The sequence below is a fragment of the Nanorana parkeri genome, unplaced genomic scaffold, assembly GCF_000935625.1.
Source record: "Nanorana parkeri isolate BGI_ZX_2015 unplaced genomic scaffold, ASM93562v1 scaffold1756, whole genome shotgun sequence".
NCBI lineage: Eukaryota > Metazoa > Chordata > Amphibia > Anura > Dicroglossidae > Nanorana > Nanorana parkeri.
This window is the reverse complement of record NW_017308024.1, coordinates 266,028-280,549: the sequence shown is the minus strand read 5'-3', so window position 1 is coordinate 280,549 and position 14,522 is coordinate 266,028. Positions and strand designations below refer to the sequence as shown.

Sequence of the window (14,522 nt, the reverse complement as noted above, 5' to 3'; positions counted from 1 at the left end):
TTAACAGCCTATTCTGTCTGTTAGTCACAGTGAAGGACCAGATTTGTGTGAGGAGGAGGCGGTGATTGGCTGCCACTAATAATTAGAGCTTCTGCTTCAAAAAGTTGTGGCAGCTTTTGGGACTCTGGGAAGACCCCTCTCTGGAACAGGAATATTTAAAAGGGTCAGGAAGCCTTTTTTTGGGTGGACCAGCAGAGAAAAACTCAATTTGCAACTTTAAGTCTGTATTAAAGTAGAACCCTAGTAGAAAGGTTAGAGCTTTTGGCAGGTTTATGGTTGCTGTGCCCCCTTTGGGTGAGCTCTCCCTTCACTTCCCATTTCAAAGACATGACAAGCAATGAGTCATATTCTCTCATAAGTGAGGAGAAATATCACCTTCAACACGGGAACGGGTATCTCCATTTGAAAATGTCCCCTCTGCTAATGTTCCAGAGACAACCATAAAGACTTGGTTCTACCTGCACATTCTATGCAGGTGACAATGGACACTTTGATAAATTGTAAGGATGGATTCGCCAAATGAGGTTACAGAGCTCAGTACAAACCAAACAGAGGTTCTAACAGTTTTAGCTGGAGATCTACTTTCACCTCAACTATATCTGATGCTAAGTCAACCTTAAGGCTGTAGGGTATCTTGGAGACTTGGAAAGGCACTATGGAACCTCAGTTGTCCTACCATTACTGCTAAATTGTTACCATTACACATAGTCCCTTTATATATGCAGATTGTATGTAGTAGGTCCATAAATCCAGACATTGTATCCATAGATGTAGAAAGGTAGCTTGTTGCAGAGTTGCTGATGTTCAAGGATATTAAAGGGCAAAGAAAACAGCTTCTAGAGTGAAATATGAAGGGAGACAACACTGCTAAAACCTGGTCACAATGATCACACCCCATAGTTAATTTAGCATTGTCTCTGATCCTGAAATGTGGCGCCGGTCTTAGGTAACGCTTCCACAATCTAGCCTACTAGGTCTACATATTGGAATACAACACTTCCAAAATACAAAAAAACCTTCAGCCCCTTTCTCTCCTTTCTTTTGCCTTAATAGGATTTTGCTCACTGCTGAATCACCAGTGCTTTTCAAAAATATTTAGGGTGTTCTCAGTTCATATCTCTACCTAGTAGCCTCATGACCAAAGGTATCTCCAGGAAGAACTGCCTGTGGTGACCACGGAAATCAAAGTTTGCTTAATTTTTGAAACCTGCGCTAGAATTCTGAAAATAAACCAGCTGATTGGTTGTTGTCACTCTGGATCGTTACAGAATATTGTTTTCACCTTTCCTTTTTTCTTGTCTCTTAGACAGGAAGTTCATCCCTCTGTCTGGACAGACTGTATGCATGGGCTCTCTTGAAGACTGCCACATTGTGCACAAGGAGAGATTCCCGCAGGACTTCTGGCCCGAGGTAAGTAACTACAGTGTTTCCCCGAAAATAAGACACTGTCTTATATTATTTTTGGCTCAATAAAACACACTAGGTCTTATTTTCGGGGTAGGTCTTATTTTTTTTTTTTTATGTATAACAAACCAAAGTTAATGCAAATCAAAATTAAATAATCCAAAATGGCAAAGTTAAGAATAGAGTGATCAGGGTAATCAGGGGTGCCGTACCTTTCCAAGAACAATTTGGTAACCAGAATGAGGGAAGCGCACTTTCACTATCGATTCCTCACAGGCAGAGTGCATTTGGTATCAGCCTGTGACAGGAGCGGCGCTATAGAGGCTCATGCGGCTCTGCTCCCTTCGCTGCCGCCTCGCTTCCTCTAGCACTGGCTTAGTTGGCACTGCTGATTCTCTCCTGCAGCTCTTCAAGTTCCCCCTTATGCCACCACCGTGCCCTGGGAAAGGTCACAACTGGGTCTTATTTTCGGGGTAGGTCTTATATTTTAGCAATTCCCAAAAATGGTACTAGGTCCTAATTTCGGGGTAGGTCTTATTTTCGGGGAAACAGGGTATGTAACTCCCCATGAATGCCAAGGCAAGTTTGTTGAGGCTTTGAGTGAAATAGCTTTTTCCAGGTTCACATAATTGAGACTTCCCTTGATGCCTATACTTACTTTCCTTTCACCCCCACTGGCACTCCATTCAGCTTTTGGGAGAAGAAGGAAACCTTGTGCAAGGCCTGAGTTGCAACTCACACAGGGCTATGGACTCGTATGACTTTTCTGATTGGTCCAGGGCTGTCATATGGGTTAGTCGCATGTTCCTCCATACTCAGGAGTACTGGGTATGTCCTTCCCCTCCTGGTGCTGGATGGAACAGTGGGGGAGTGAAAGATATGTACTGATGGGGATGATAGGTGTTATGCAGAGGTGGGGGAGTTTTAAATAAACTTGTTGGTTTAAACAGTGTACAGAATGCCAGGTTGCCATTGAAGTTTTTGACAGTTTTAGAAAATTACAGCAGCGGCAGATGGAAATGGAAATTACAAAATGGCATGTGTGGCTTTTTTATGCTTTAGTGGCATTTTACTTTATGGCTGAACTCCAGGCAACTACTAAAAGACCACCATTTAGGTCAGCGTTGGTCTCCTTAAAAATGGGACATGTTTAAAAATATAACTAGCAATAGTACTTGAGTGTATCTTTATATTATCTCCCTGTAAAACAGGACTGGGAGAGGCAGGGCCAACACTGCGATACTCCCACTACATGACACGGTACTGCCAGTCTAACTCTAGGAGCTTGCTGACAAGAGAAGAGACCAGAATAATGACCTCATCAGTGTGGTTATACCATTACACTTTGTTGAAGAGTCAGTGATCAAGTTGCAACGCTTAACCACAGCAGAGAAATTCAAGGTCACTGTACAGTCTGGCAGCCGGATACTTGCATTATGAGACTGGCTGAGCAGAATTACAAATGTTGTGCCAGGTAGAATAGTTTATATACTGTATGCGTATTGCAATTGTGAAATAAACACTGATCAGCTTTAACATTTTTTTTTTTAGATCATGAACTAATTAATTAGTTTATTTCACAGCTTGTGTAGGATCAGAACATCTGTAGCCTTCTCCTGGTTCTGAGCCCCCAGCCATGACATGTTTTGGAGGAGAGTGGCCACACACAAGAACATATTTGTGCACGTGCACCTGTCAGCAGCATGGAGACACTATGAACATACAATATATAGAATAATGGTTTATATTATATGGTCAGCTTATATACACATTAATAGTCTTCATTTCTCCTTTAGTTTCCCTGGACTCGCAAGGGATTCATGACAACACGTTGGCTAGTCCACAACCGGTATGTATGGCACCGTCCCCGAGTAATGGCTTTGTCACATGCTCTTCTAACATGTGCAGCTAATAACAGCCAAGTGCTCCATATCACAAGGCTTGGAGCTGTATGATTTTGCTGTGTGCTGGCAATCGCTGTGATAAATGTGTTTGTATTCGACTCATATCTCCAGTAATGAGCAACCCTTGATCCCAGCACTTCCCTGAGGCTTGCTCTACTTTAGACTTGTCACCCTGTGCTTTCGATGTAGTTGTGCCGTCTCTCTCTTATGCAAGTTCTGGGTGACAGTGGTATGCTACATGCTAATAGCCCACCATGGTCAGTAGACTTGTCACCCTGTGCTTTTCCTGTAGTCATAAGCAGCCTCTGTCTTATACAAGTTCTGGGTGACAGTGGTATGCTACATGCTAATAGCCCACCGTGGTCTTCAGACATGTCGTCCTGTGCTTTCCATGTAGTCATACCATGCAGCCTCTGTCCTATACAAGTTCTGGGTGACTATGGTGGGCTACATTCTAACAGCCCACCATGGTCTTCAGATATGTCACCATGTGCTTTTCCTGTAGTCATACCATGACTCTCTCTTATACAAGTTCTGGCTGACCATGGTGGGCTATATTTTCCTATCCTCACATTAGAACCCAACAGATTCCACAGAACACATTTTCCATAAGAACATTTAAATCTAGCAATCTCCTTATTTGGTCTATCAACATCCATGGTCTTCCAGAGCAGTATTGTAAAGGATGAATTTAGTAACACCAGCTCAGCAGCAAACAGTGCCTGGAAATTATCATAAGATGTTGGCCATTGCACAGTCCATCCATTATTTTTAGGATTTACCCCTACCTACTCTGGCAACTGCATAATTGTATTTTATTATGTTTTAGGATGTTTGATCTCGTGAACCTTCACCTGTTCCATGATGCCTCCAATCTTCTTTCATCTGACTGCTCGCCCTCTCTATTTAGCTCCAACCGTAGGAGAGCCTTGACTCATGTTCTCACTAGGTAACATAAAGTGCCTGAAAACAGAACTGGTCTTGTTGTTTCTCAATCATAATGATTAGATTATCATGTTACTGTTGTAGTACACTCTGGGAGGTCTACAAATGAATTATGGTTCCTCTTTACAGATTCTCCACTATAAGCTAGTGCACCCGTGTCACCGAGAAAGATATCACACATGGCAGCAGTATTTGAGATTTTAAGCCTTTATATAGGAAGGAGTTTAAATTATGATACTTTTCTTCAATTTAAAACGTGCCCAATGCTTATGATGGGGTTTTAGTGATGCTTTAGTAATTTGGAGGGAAGGACAGTGAGGCACATCAGTTCTAAGCACTTGTAGTTTTTCACTTGGATACTGAGGGCTGTTAATCCTGCAGCTCACTTAATTGTACCTACTGTAAGTTACACAGGGTTCCTAACACTAAAGCACCATTTGAAACTTAAAGTGACACTAAACGCAGGAGTTAAACCTTAAAAATACATTCAAGTACCTTAACTATTAATAAAAATGTCTCTTATTTGTGTATCACTCGGCTGTAGATCCTCAAATCATCTCTGAATTGGTGCTGACACTGTCCTTCCTTCTGGAGGGGGACTGCTTTTATTCCCCATGGTCCCCGTGTGTGTTGTAAAGTAGTCACCGCTCCAAGCTCACCCCTGGGATGGACTACAATCTCAATATAAATTAGTAAACTTAACCTAGTGTTGTAGTTCGTCATGGGAGAGCTCGGAGCACTTGCTACTTAACAACACACACACGGTCCATGGGAAGTTTAGTTCCACTGTAACCCTTCCCGCTGCCTGAACCTCTAGCACTGTAAAATGTATTCCCTTTGAAAGATTTCCCATTTATTCTTTTTGGTAATTGTGGAATATTTGCTCTCCAATGATTTTGATCCAGATTGCCAACAGTGACCGTTGGGACAAATAGAAAGAGTGCATCTCCCCAAAGGGGCATGGACAACTGTTTAGATGTTCCAAGCCGTCCCAACTCTATCCAACATTGAAAAAAAGAATCTTATAGCTATACATTACCCCTTAATCCCTAACCCTAACGGCTAAATCTACCCCTGAAGTTCACATTAACATACAATAGTCTCCTCCCCCAATCTTAATCTCCTTTGACTCTAAAACTTAAACAAAACCCCCTCATCCTTGACGCTAGCTATAACCTAACCACTAAAGTAAGCCCAAACACTAAGCAAAGCCCTTGGCCTTTATGTCCACTTTATACTCGCCTCCCTGTGCTTAGAGCAACCATACCAAATCTTGAAAGCACTAAGATTGAAACATAAATGGAAAAGCTGGTGTACAGTATATTCTTCAGTCATACCGGCTGTCACAAAGTGGTATCTGATTAAAGCAAAGGGCAGCCAAAACATGGATTATTCAAGTAGGGGTGATATTTGGCCATTTCAGTGTTTCCCGTTGGCTTGCTTCCACGTTATGGCAACACCTAAGCAAGGTCTCCCCTTTGAGATACTTGTTGCGTCCCACCCATCATGGCTGTGGCAGACATTGTTTAGCATTCTTGTAGAGCAGTAGTGTTATCTATGTCACCTTTCATAGGAATATATGAAAAGAACCGATCAGGTCAATGGCACTACTGGGCAGGTGACTCAATGTAAAGCTAAGTAAGGCTTGTCAAGGATACAAAAAAAAGTCCTGAAGGGTTGGACTTCCATCTATAGAGGGACCTAAGGACCTCAAAACTGATCAAAATGGCAGGAGACTGTATGGTCTAGAATGCTCTGAAAATCGAATAATCAGATTTGGGTGTCTCCATATATTGGAGAGAATAACCAGAAGCCTTTTAAATCATGTATAGACATCACTAAGGCACATGGCTTGACAAATCCTGTGCCTATGGTGCCCACCTACTGCAAAATGGCAGCAACCATACTGCCCCTGTAATGGGAACTCCAGTTTAAACAGAAATGTCTCTATAGTTTCTAATGCCAGTGCTGTTTAGATCATAATATATAACCTCTTTACAATTCTGTTCTAGTTTTTCAACCACTTTGTGCTAGTTTTATGAAAATTATCTGATCTCCTAAACAAAGCACCCAAAATAAGCTATCTGCATTGAAAATTAAATAGTGGGGGCAGTTCTGTGACTTTGCCCACCCCCAACATTGCATCAACATGGATGACACATGAAGCCTTGAAAGGCAACCCCTGTTGTTTAATGAGAGCAGATCTGATCTGCAGGGTCCCGGTATTTTTTAGTTCTACATAAGATGTATGTCTCTTGGAGTGAAGTGATAATGGTTCCTCTATGTCAGTCTTCTGTTCATGGCTTCAAACTTATTTCATCTCTTTCTCAGGTTACAGGACAGCTGCGCCTGCAATGCACCATTTTTCCTGTTTGGAGATTTTAATTTCCGTTTGGATTTAAAAAGCCTCATCCAGGTGTGTTTATTAGTCTGTATATTATATTTCTGTACACAGTGTTCTGTGCGGGGAAATCAACCGTCACATCTTATGTTCCTTTCTGCAGGCTCAGGGCTGGTCCCCAAGTGTCACCGGAGAGACGGGCAAACAGACCGTAGTCTATGAGCAAGATGGAGAGGTGATTCCTGCTGACTCATTGATCCAATTATTACCATTTTTCTAACAAAGTCCTACATCTGTCCCACGTTCTTCTACAAACCGCGCTGACCTCTTCAACTTGTAGCTGTACTTTGCTGGTCTGTGTATACAAGCTGACATCTTTGCTGTTGCAGTCTGCTGCCTTTTTCTTCCTCCGTCTGCTCTGTTCATAAGTTCTTTTGTTAAAGTGTAAGTGAAGGAAAATAATCAAATCCACATTTGAAATACGTATACATCAATCAGCCATAACATTATGACCACCCACCTAATATTGAGTAGATCCCGCTTTTGCTGTCAAAACAGCCCAGACCCACTCAGGCATGGACTCCACTAGACCTCTGAAGGTATGCTGTGGTATGTGGCATCAAGCCGTCATTAGCAGATCCATTAAGTCCTGTAAGATGTGAGGTGAGGTCTCCATCTCTCCCCATGTGACTGAATTAACCTTGGCCGCCCATGACCCTGTCGCTGGTTCACCAGTACACCAGTTTTCCATCCTTGGACAACTTTTGGTCGGTCCTGACCAGTGCAGACCGATAACATCCTGCAAAAGCTGCAGTTTTGGAGTTGCTCTGACCCAGTCGTCTAGACATCACAATTTGGCCCTTGTCAAAGTCGCTCAAATCCTTACACTTGTCCATTTTTTCTGCTTCCAACACATAAACTTCAGGGACAAAATGTTAATTTGCTGCCAAATATATCCCCCCCCCCTCCAGGTGTCATTGTAATATATCCCCCCCCTCCAGGTGTCATTGTAATATATCCCCCCACTTCCAGGTACAATTGTAATATATCCCCCACTTCCAGGTACCATTGTAATATATCCCCCCCACTTCCAGGTGCCATTGTAATATACCCCCACCCCCCACTTCCATTGTGTCATTGTAACCAGATAATTAATGTTATTCACTTTACCCCTCAGTGGTCAGAATTGTATGGGTGATCGGTGTATATTGGTGTTGGCGTATATTGTATGTTCACTGTTTTATTTGCTAAAGGATTTCTGCTTCTGTTCACCAAGTCTGGTGGTGCCCACACATCTTGCTAAACTCATGACAGGGTAAGGCACAGCCGTCCTATGACCCAACCACCCACTGCTGACTACAACCCTTAACCCCTCCATGACCCATGCCCACCTTAAATAATGGACCACACCAGGTTGGATATAAAATGGCTGTAGCAGCCGTTTATTATAAAATATCTTTAAATATATAATTTCCGTTCAAACATTAATTATCACCATAAACAACAATTTCTCTGTAACCTATTCTTTGGCGTGAGGTCTGCGCAGGCACCACTTACTCAACCACCGAAGATCTCTGCTTACCCCCTTAAACCACTGGCCCCTAGCCGCAACCCACCGACTCAGGGACAACATTGGGAAGTAACAGCAGAGACCTCCTACACCTATTTCTGACCTCTCTCTCTGCTGAACCCGCCAGAGAACAAACGGGGCCGCGCACCACGGACGCAGCCCACAGCCACCGTAGCCCGCCATGCGCAGACCTAACCAACGCCACCGAGATCCAGCCTCTGAAAGACAAGCAAGTGAATTAAAACAAGCAGTAAACAAACAAACAAAAAAAAACAAAACAAAAAAAAACGTTAGGGAGGGAGGGCGGGAAGTGAACTGACCTTGTGCTGACTCCCAACTGCCTGGATCACCCCTCCTCCTGCTCTAACCACCCTGGATGCTCCTCCTGGACCACTTGACCCAGCCAATCACGGTAAGTGACACCCGAGCACCTTCCTTAGGCTAACTTAACCCTTTCTCTACCTGACTGCCTGCCCACCCTGTCATGCCGTCCTTTCGCCTATTCTTTTGCCTTTTGCTCCAGGACTTTCTGTACATGTCAGCAGTTGCTGTACACTGCACTAGTGTATGGTTCAAAAGAGCAGGACGTCTTTTCATTATCTTACCGTTTGCTTTCTTTCTTTTTTTTTAAAATAAATTCTTTATTTTATATTTTGAAAGCTTAGACGGTGATCACAAGAAGAGAAAAACAAGTGCATAAGTAGCAAATAGTTGCTCTCTCGGGTGGTCATAGAGAAAATACACTAAATGCATTACAATGTATGGGGTGTGGGGGGGGGGGGGGACTTCTATCCCTAAGTGAAACGACATCCTGTCAATAGCATGCCTAAGAGATGTCGTCTGCTTTCTTTCTGAAGCAGACACAGACTGAGTAGAAAGGCCTGTCCAGCAGCTGCAAAGTCTAGACAATAAAAGAGCAGTACCTGGCTGATGAGGTCATCCCTCTGCTCACTCTCAGCATGAGGTCATCCCTCTGCTCACTCTCAGATCACCCGATTGGCTACCAGTCCTGCCCCACCATTTCCCACTCTGAGTGCTGCAGTAGAGGGGATTGCAATAGGCTGATCTCAAGTGAAATTCAGGTACTTACACTGGTTGCGTTTAAGAAAATACTTTTAATGATTTCTAACAGGATATATACAGTATATATATATACATATCCCCTACTGTGCATTGATTTGTGTCCTGTATATCTGCTTGGAGCTCAGCTTTGGTGCTGAATATTTCTTCATCCACTGTTCCATCAATCACATTCACGCTGAACTCTTGTTCTTCTTATAACTGCAGTCGACTCCAGGCGACCCCATTGATAAATTTGATAGTGTTTCTCCAGAATAATTTGTCTTCTCTTTGGGTCTTAAGTTTTTGCAATGACGTGTTCATGATTTCTACGACTGTATTCTTCACTCGTAATACTGCCTGCTCTCTTTCTCCTTCCCCCTTAAACCTTTCTAAGCATTACTCTCTTTCCAGCGAGTTGGTTGCTTCTCATGACATGTTCAATAAAAAGCCTTCATCCTAGTCATCTGTGATTCTAGTGAAAGACAGGGTTTGGTTTGAGTTGATTGGGCTTGATTGAAGTATCTATTTGCTTGTTTTCCTTGATGCCATTGGTATTTGTAGAATTCTCAGCCAACATCAAAGGCATCAAAGCTTTTCCCATCTTGCTTCTTTATTGTCCAGCTTTCCCATCCATAGAGAGTGATACAAAATACCATACCCGGTACAATTCTGACCTTTTTACTATAAGCAGTGGTGATCAACTTTCTTGATATAATGGGTCTTATGTGTAGCCCTTGACATCACGAAATGGCTGCACATAATATTCATTGAATGTAATGCTACAGAAAAAGATTTCATAGAATGCAGACCTGCAACAGGGGAAAGAATACCGGCATGCTGCAACAGATGGTCAAAGACTAGGGGCATGCTGTAAGTGATGGTCAAAGATTACGTGCATTCTGCAAGAGATGGTCAAAGACTACAGGGATCCTGCAAGTGATGGTCAAAAACTATGGGCATGCAGCAAGAGATAGTCAAAGACTACAGGCAAGCTGCAAGAGATGGTCATAGACTATGGTCAAGCTGCAAGAGATGGTCATAGACTATAGGCAAGCTGCAAGATATGGTCATAGACTATGGGCAAGCAGCAAGAGATGGTCATAGACTATAGGCAAGCTGCAAGAGATGGTAAAAAAGACTCCGGGCAAGCTGCAGGAGATGGTCAAAGACTCTGGAGGATGGTGTAAGAGATAGTTGGAGACTATGGGCATGCTGCAAGAGATGGTCAAACAATGCAAAAATGTCATAGTTGTTGGAGAATTGGGACATGCTTCAAGACATACATGATGTGAACCTTCCTATACAGCCCCTTTACAAAGCCATGGCCCTACATGCTCTCTACAGCCCACTTAAAAGATCAGAGAAAATAACTCAAAACATAAAAGGAAAAAAAAAATCATATTTTCCTTAACTAATCTGAGTAAGCTCCTAGGTAAGAAAACACTGACTACTATCTGTAGGGCTGTCCGGTAAGTGCCGGTGGCCATATGCAGCCCTCGGCCACAGGTTGCACTCCAGGACCTTTTAGGCACATGAACTCTTTGTTGACCTCAAAGTCCTTCAGTTCTCACTGACTTTCTCTCTCCCATCATTGTCCTGTCTTGTCATCGTCTCTTCCTCCCTCTCTCGTCAGGTTCAGCTTGTCATGAAGTGTAAACGGTTTGAACATAAGAACGTGAAGATATTCCAGGATGACAGTGAACATATGGTGAGGCTCAGAAGCAGAATATAGAGAACTGTGTCCAGTCATATATACTTTTATATAGTTCTTCACTTTACCCAGCTGACTTTGTCCCCTAGCTGCTCCGCTTTGACCATGAGCCAGTCCCATTCCTCAATGAGCTGACCGAGGTCCAGATCTCCTTCCCACCAACGTAAGAAACCTTCCCCTGCAAATGTCTTCTATTATGTCAGTAAGTATGTGCGTTATTGGTCATTGGAACACTGAGCTTGTGCTGTGTTTACTTCCCAGTTACCCATTTAGTGAAAATGTCACAGAACCCGAAGAGTTCCTGAGTACGCGATGTCCAGCATGGTGTGACCGCGTCTTGATGTCTCACCCTGCCCAGGCTCTGCTGCAGAAGGTCAGTGATATATCTAGTTTCTATCTGTTGTCACCAGATCTCTTCCCCCTGCTCCTTCTCACTCTCCTCTCCTCTGCAGGCTAAGGAAGGAGAAAACTGCATTAAGTATCAGCGGATTGGAGGAGACGTCTGTATGGGCGATCACAAGGTGAGAGAAGGGGAACAATATGTGAATTATGGCATGTACAGAGCTGCGAAGACACTAATGGGCTCTTCCTCCATCTCTCTAGCCTGTGTACCTCTACTTCCAGATGGAATCTGCATTAGAATAGCCTGAAAATTGACAGGTAATACTTAAAGTGATAGTAAACCCTTTTAAAAAAAAGCAATTTAAAGGGGACCTTCACCCTCCCCACCCGCTTAATCTCATTGCCCTGTCTTTTTTATTATGATTATTATACAGGATTTCTCTAGCAACAGTTTGCGCAGCGCTTTACAATATAAGGAAGACATTACAATCACAATACAATTCAAGGCAAGATGGTAAGGAGGACCTTTTAGCAATTTAAAGGGGACCTTTACCTTGCCCACCCACTTAATCCCATTGCCCTCCTGACCCCTCCTTCCTCTCATAATGGGGCATTTATTTTTATTTGTCGCTCCCCCTAATACCTGTTCTCCTTGGGACCTGTCCCGGCACTTCCCGGATTCCGGCCTAGGTGAGAATTACATTCCATTGTTCTGGGATGCTGATATCACATATACCAGGAGAACTCAGGGTGCTCTACAGCGTATCATCAGGGTGCTGGCTATCTCAAGCTAATTCTTGCAGCCGGCCCCGTGACAATGCGCTGTGGTGCATGGACATCATGCGGGGGCCAGCTGCGAGAATCGGGACGAGGTAGCCCTGCGATGATCTAAGTAAACAAGATGGCGGCACTGGATGTGATGGCAGATTGCAGAAAGACAGCAAGTATGTAATTTTAGGATAAGAGTATGTAATTTTAGGATAACCCAGCGAACAAGGCAAGTGGAGATTTAAAATAGAATAATGGGGGGTGGGCGATGGGGGTGGAATTCACTCTTACCTATCAAGTCGGGTTATCTTCAAAAAATATACTTATACGTCTGGTGAATCTTCTTTTCTGATGCCATCAAGAGCCGGATATCTCTTCTTGGTTCAGACAGCTGGCCCCCTAATGACACGATGCCAGGTCTGCCCTCCTCCACTTGCTGTATTGAAGCTGATGCCTCCTGGTCTATCTATCAAATTTTTAGGGGCACACGTGTGTGCTGTTGCAATGACTGATGGGACATGTGGTCCCAAGGAGTGTAAAAAGCAAACTGTTGATGACATTAAACATGATGACCAAAATGCTCCATTGGAGGCAGCATGCTGTCTGCTTTCTATAAAGGATTATTTTTGAACTGTGTAGAGAAATGGAAGATGATGTCACATTTGCTGAAATATAAAGAGTCACGTGACTACTCTCGGCCTCCCCTGCACCAATTCCCACTCGAGTTCGCTTGCAGATTTTAGCTACAAATGTCCAGAGGTGGCCAGAGAAGGAAAGAAGATACATATTACATTCTACCCATCTTGCTCTGTATTTCCCATATTTACCAATCAGATCCAACTTCTCATATTCCCAGTGCAGTATTCTTGCCGTAAGCATTCCTTAGATCCTGAGTCACCCTGGCTGTGAAATGTCAGTCTTGGGTGAATCATCATATTCACCAACGAGAAAATGACCCCATATTATTTTCCCTTTACAGAGAGACAACTGGATCACACTACAGATAAAAGACACCGCCGGCCGCTGCACCGGAGAACTCCTCTTTCCATATCCGTTGCGCTCAGAGGGGACTTATTTCGGGATGTCTGTTACAATCATCGATATTTATTATATTGTTGTGTTTTATTTAAAATGCAATTTGCATAAAGTGCTTTTACTGTCATCATTGCTCCATGTGGGTTTTATTTAAAGGAGTTGAGAAGACACAGCATCTCCTCTCCTGTTACAACATCAGCATTGTAATAGGAATACATATATTCCCAGTGCAGTATTCTTGCCGTAAGCATTCCTTAGATCCTGAGTCACCCTGGCTGTGAAATGTCAGTCTTGGGTGAATCATCATATTCACCAACGAGAAAATGACCCCATATTATTTTCCCTTTACAGAGAGACAACTGGATCACACTACAGATAAAAGACACCGCCGGCCGCTGCACCGGAGAACTCCTCTTTCCATATCCGTTGCGCTCAGAGGGGACTTATTTCGGGATGTCTGTTACAATCATCGATATTTATTATATTGTTGTGTTTTATTTAAAATGCAATTTGCATAAAGTGCTTTTACTGTCATCATTGCTCCATGTGGGTTTTATTTAAAGGAGTTGAGAAGACACAGCATCTCCTCTCCTGTTACAACATCAGCATTGTAATAGGAATACATAGTAGAGTTGTTTCTGATAATACAATCAAAGCTTACATGAAAGCATCCCTTTTATGTAGGGAGCACTGCCTTCCGTCTGCCCATCACTTCCACCAACTTCCTGGATTGCCAGTGTGCTTTGTGTCTCTTTCCCTGCTGCTTGATGTCACGCAATCTCCATTTCCCAACACTACATATCCCATCATGCATTGCTTCCAGCAAGCAATGATAATGTTACATTGTGTGAAGTTCAGACAACAGGCATAGTTAGAGTGGTGACACCAGGAAGTGCATGTTCACTGTTCACGGGGCTGAGTGAAATGGTGTCATTACATTAAAGAAGTCCATCCTATGGGCATCTTCAATAAGTAAGTTTACAAACTTCTAGATGTATCTGGTCATTAGGAGTGCGGTACAATGTATGGAAATTCAATATAAAAATAAAGATTTATATTAGTTTTTGACTATTGATACGCTTTCAAGTTGAACTCCAGGGAAACAGTTAAAAGGTGTGAATGCAAAATATGTCAAACAATGCTCAAGGACAATAAGGACTATTAACATTTAGCCCCACTTTCATAAAACAAAAAACTATTTGGGTTATTGTTCATGTGACAGCTCGGCAAGTTGAGGGAGGAGCCTGGAGAACTCATGTGGCAGCTGCCGCCGGCATCATATATGGAGCTGAAATGAAATGCAGATAGTGTGGCTCCTGCAGCTGTCAATCAAATGGCAGAGGGCTGGATGGGGGTGTGGCAGCTGAATCGGTCTACAGGACTACAGGCACGCCATGTGTCTCCCAAGTCAGGAGATGAGACACAAACTGACCATGCCAG

At 43.2% G+C, this 14,522-nt stretch overlaps 1 protein-coding gene across 1 annotated transcript in view; it reads left to right on the top strand.

The window, feature by feature from the left end:
- The window catches only part of LOC108799554 (type I inositol 1,4,5-trisphosphate 5-phosphatase-like), a 31,124-nt gene extending 19,527 nt beyond the window's left edge, over positions 1 to 11,597 (top strand). Inside the window, exons 4-13 of the mRNA XM_018571427.1 lie at positions 1,307 to 1,410; positions 3,201 to 3,253; positions 4,138 to 4,257; positions 6,585 to 6,669; positions 6,758 to 6,829; positions 10,860 to 10,934; positions 11,027 to 11,100; positions 11,199 to 11,310; positions 11,390 to 11,458; positions 11,541 to 11,597. Of these exons, the coding sequence (XP_018426929.1) occupies positions 1,307 to 1,410; positions 3,201 to 3,253; positions 4,138 to 4,257; positions 6,585 to 6,669; positions 6,758 to 6,829; positions 10,860 to 10,934; positions 11,027 to 11,100; positions 11,199 to 11,310; positions 11,390 to 11,458; positions 11,541 to 11,582 (806 nt within the window). The 3' untranslated portion in view covers positions 11,583 to 11,597. The remainder of the gene's footprint in view (positions 1 to 1,306; positions 1,411 to 3,200; positions 3,254 to 4,137; positions 4,258 to 6,584; positions 6,670 to 6,757; positions 6,830 to 10,859; positions 10,935 to 11,026; positions 11,101 to 11,198; positions 11,311 to 11,389; positions 11,459 to 11,540) is intronic.
- The last annotated feature ends 2,925 nt before the right edge of the window (positions 11,598 to 14,522 follow it).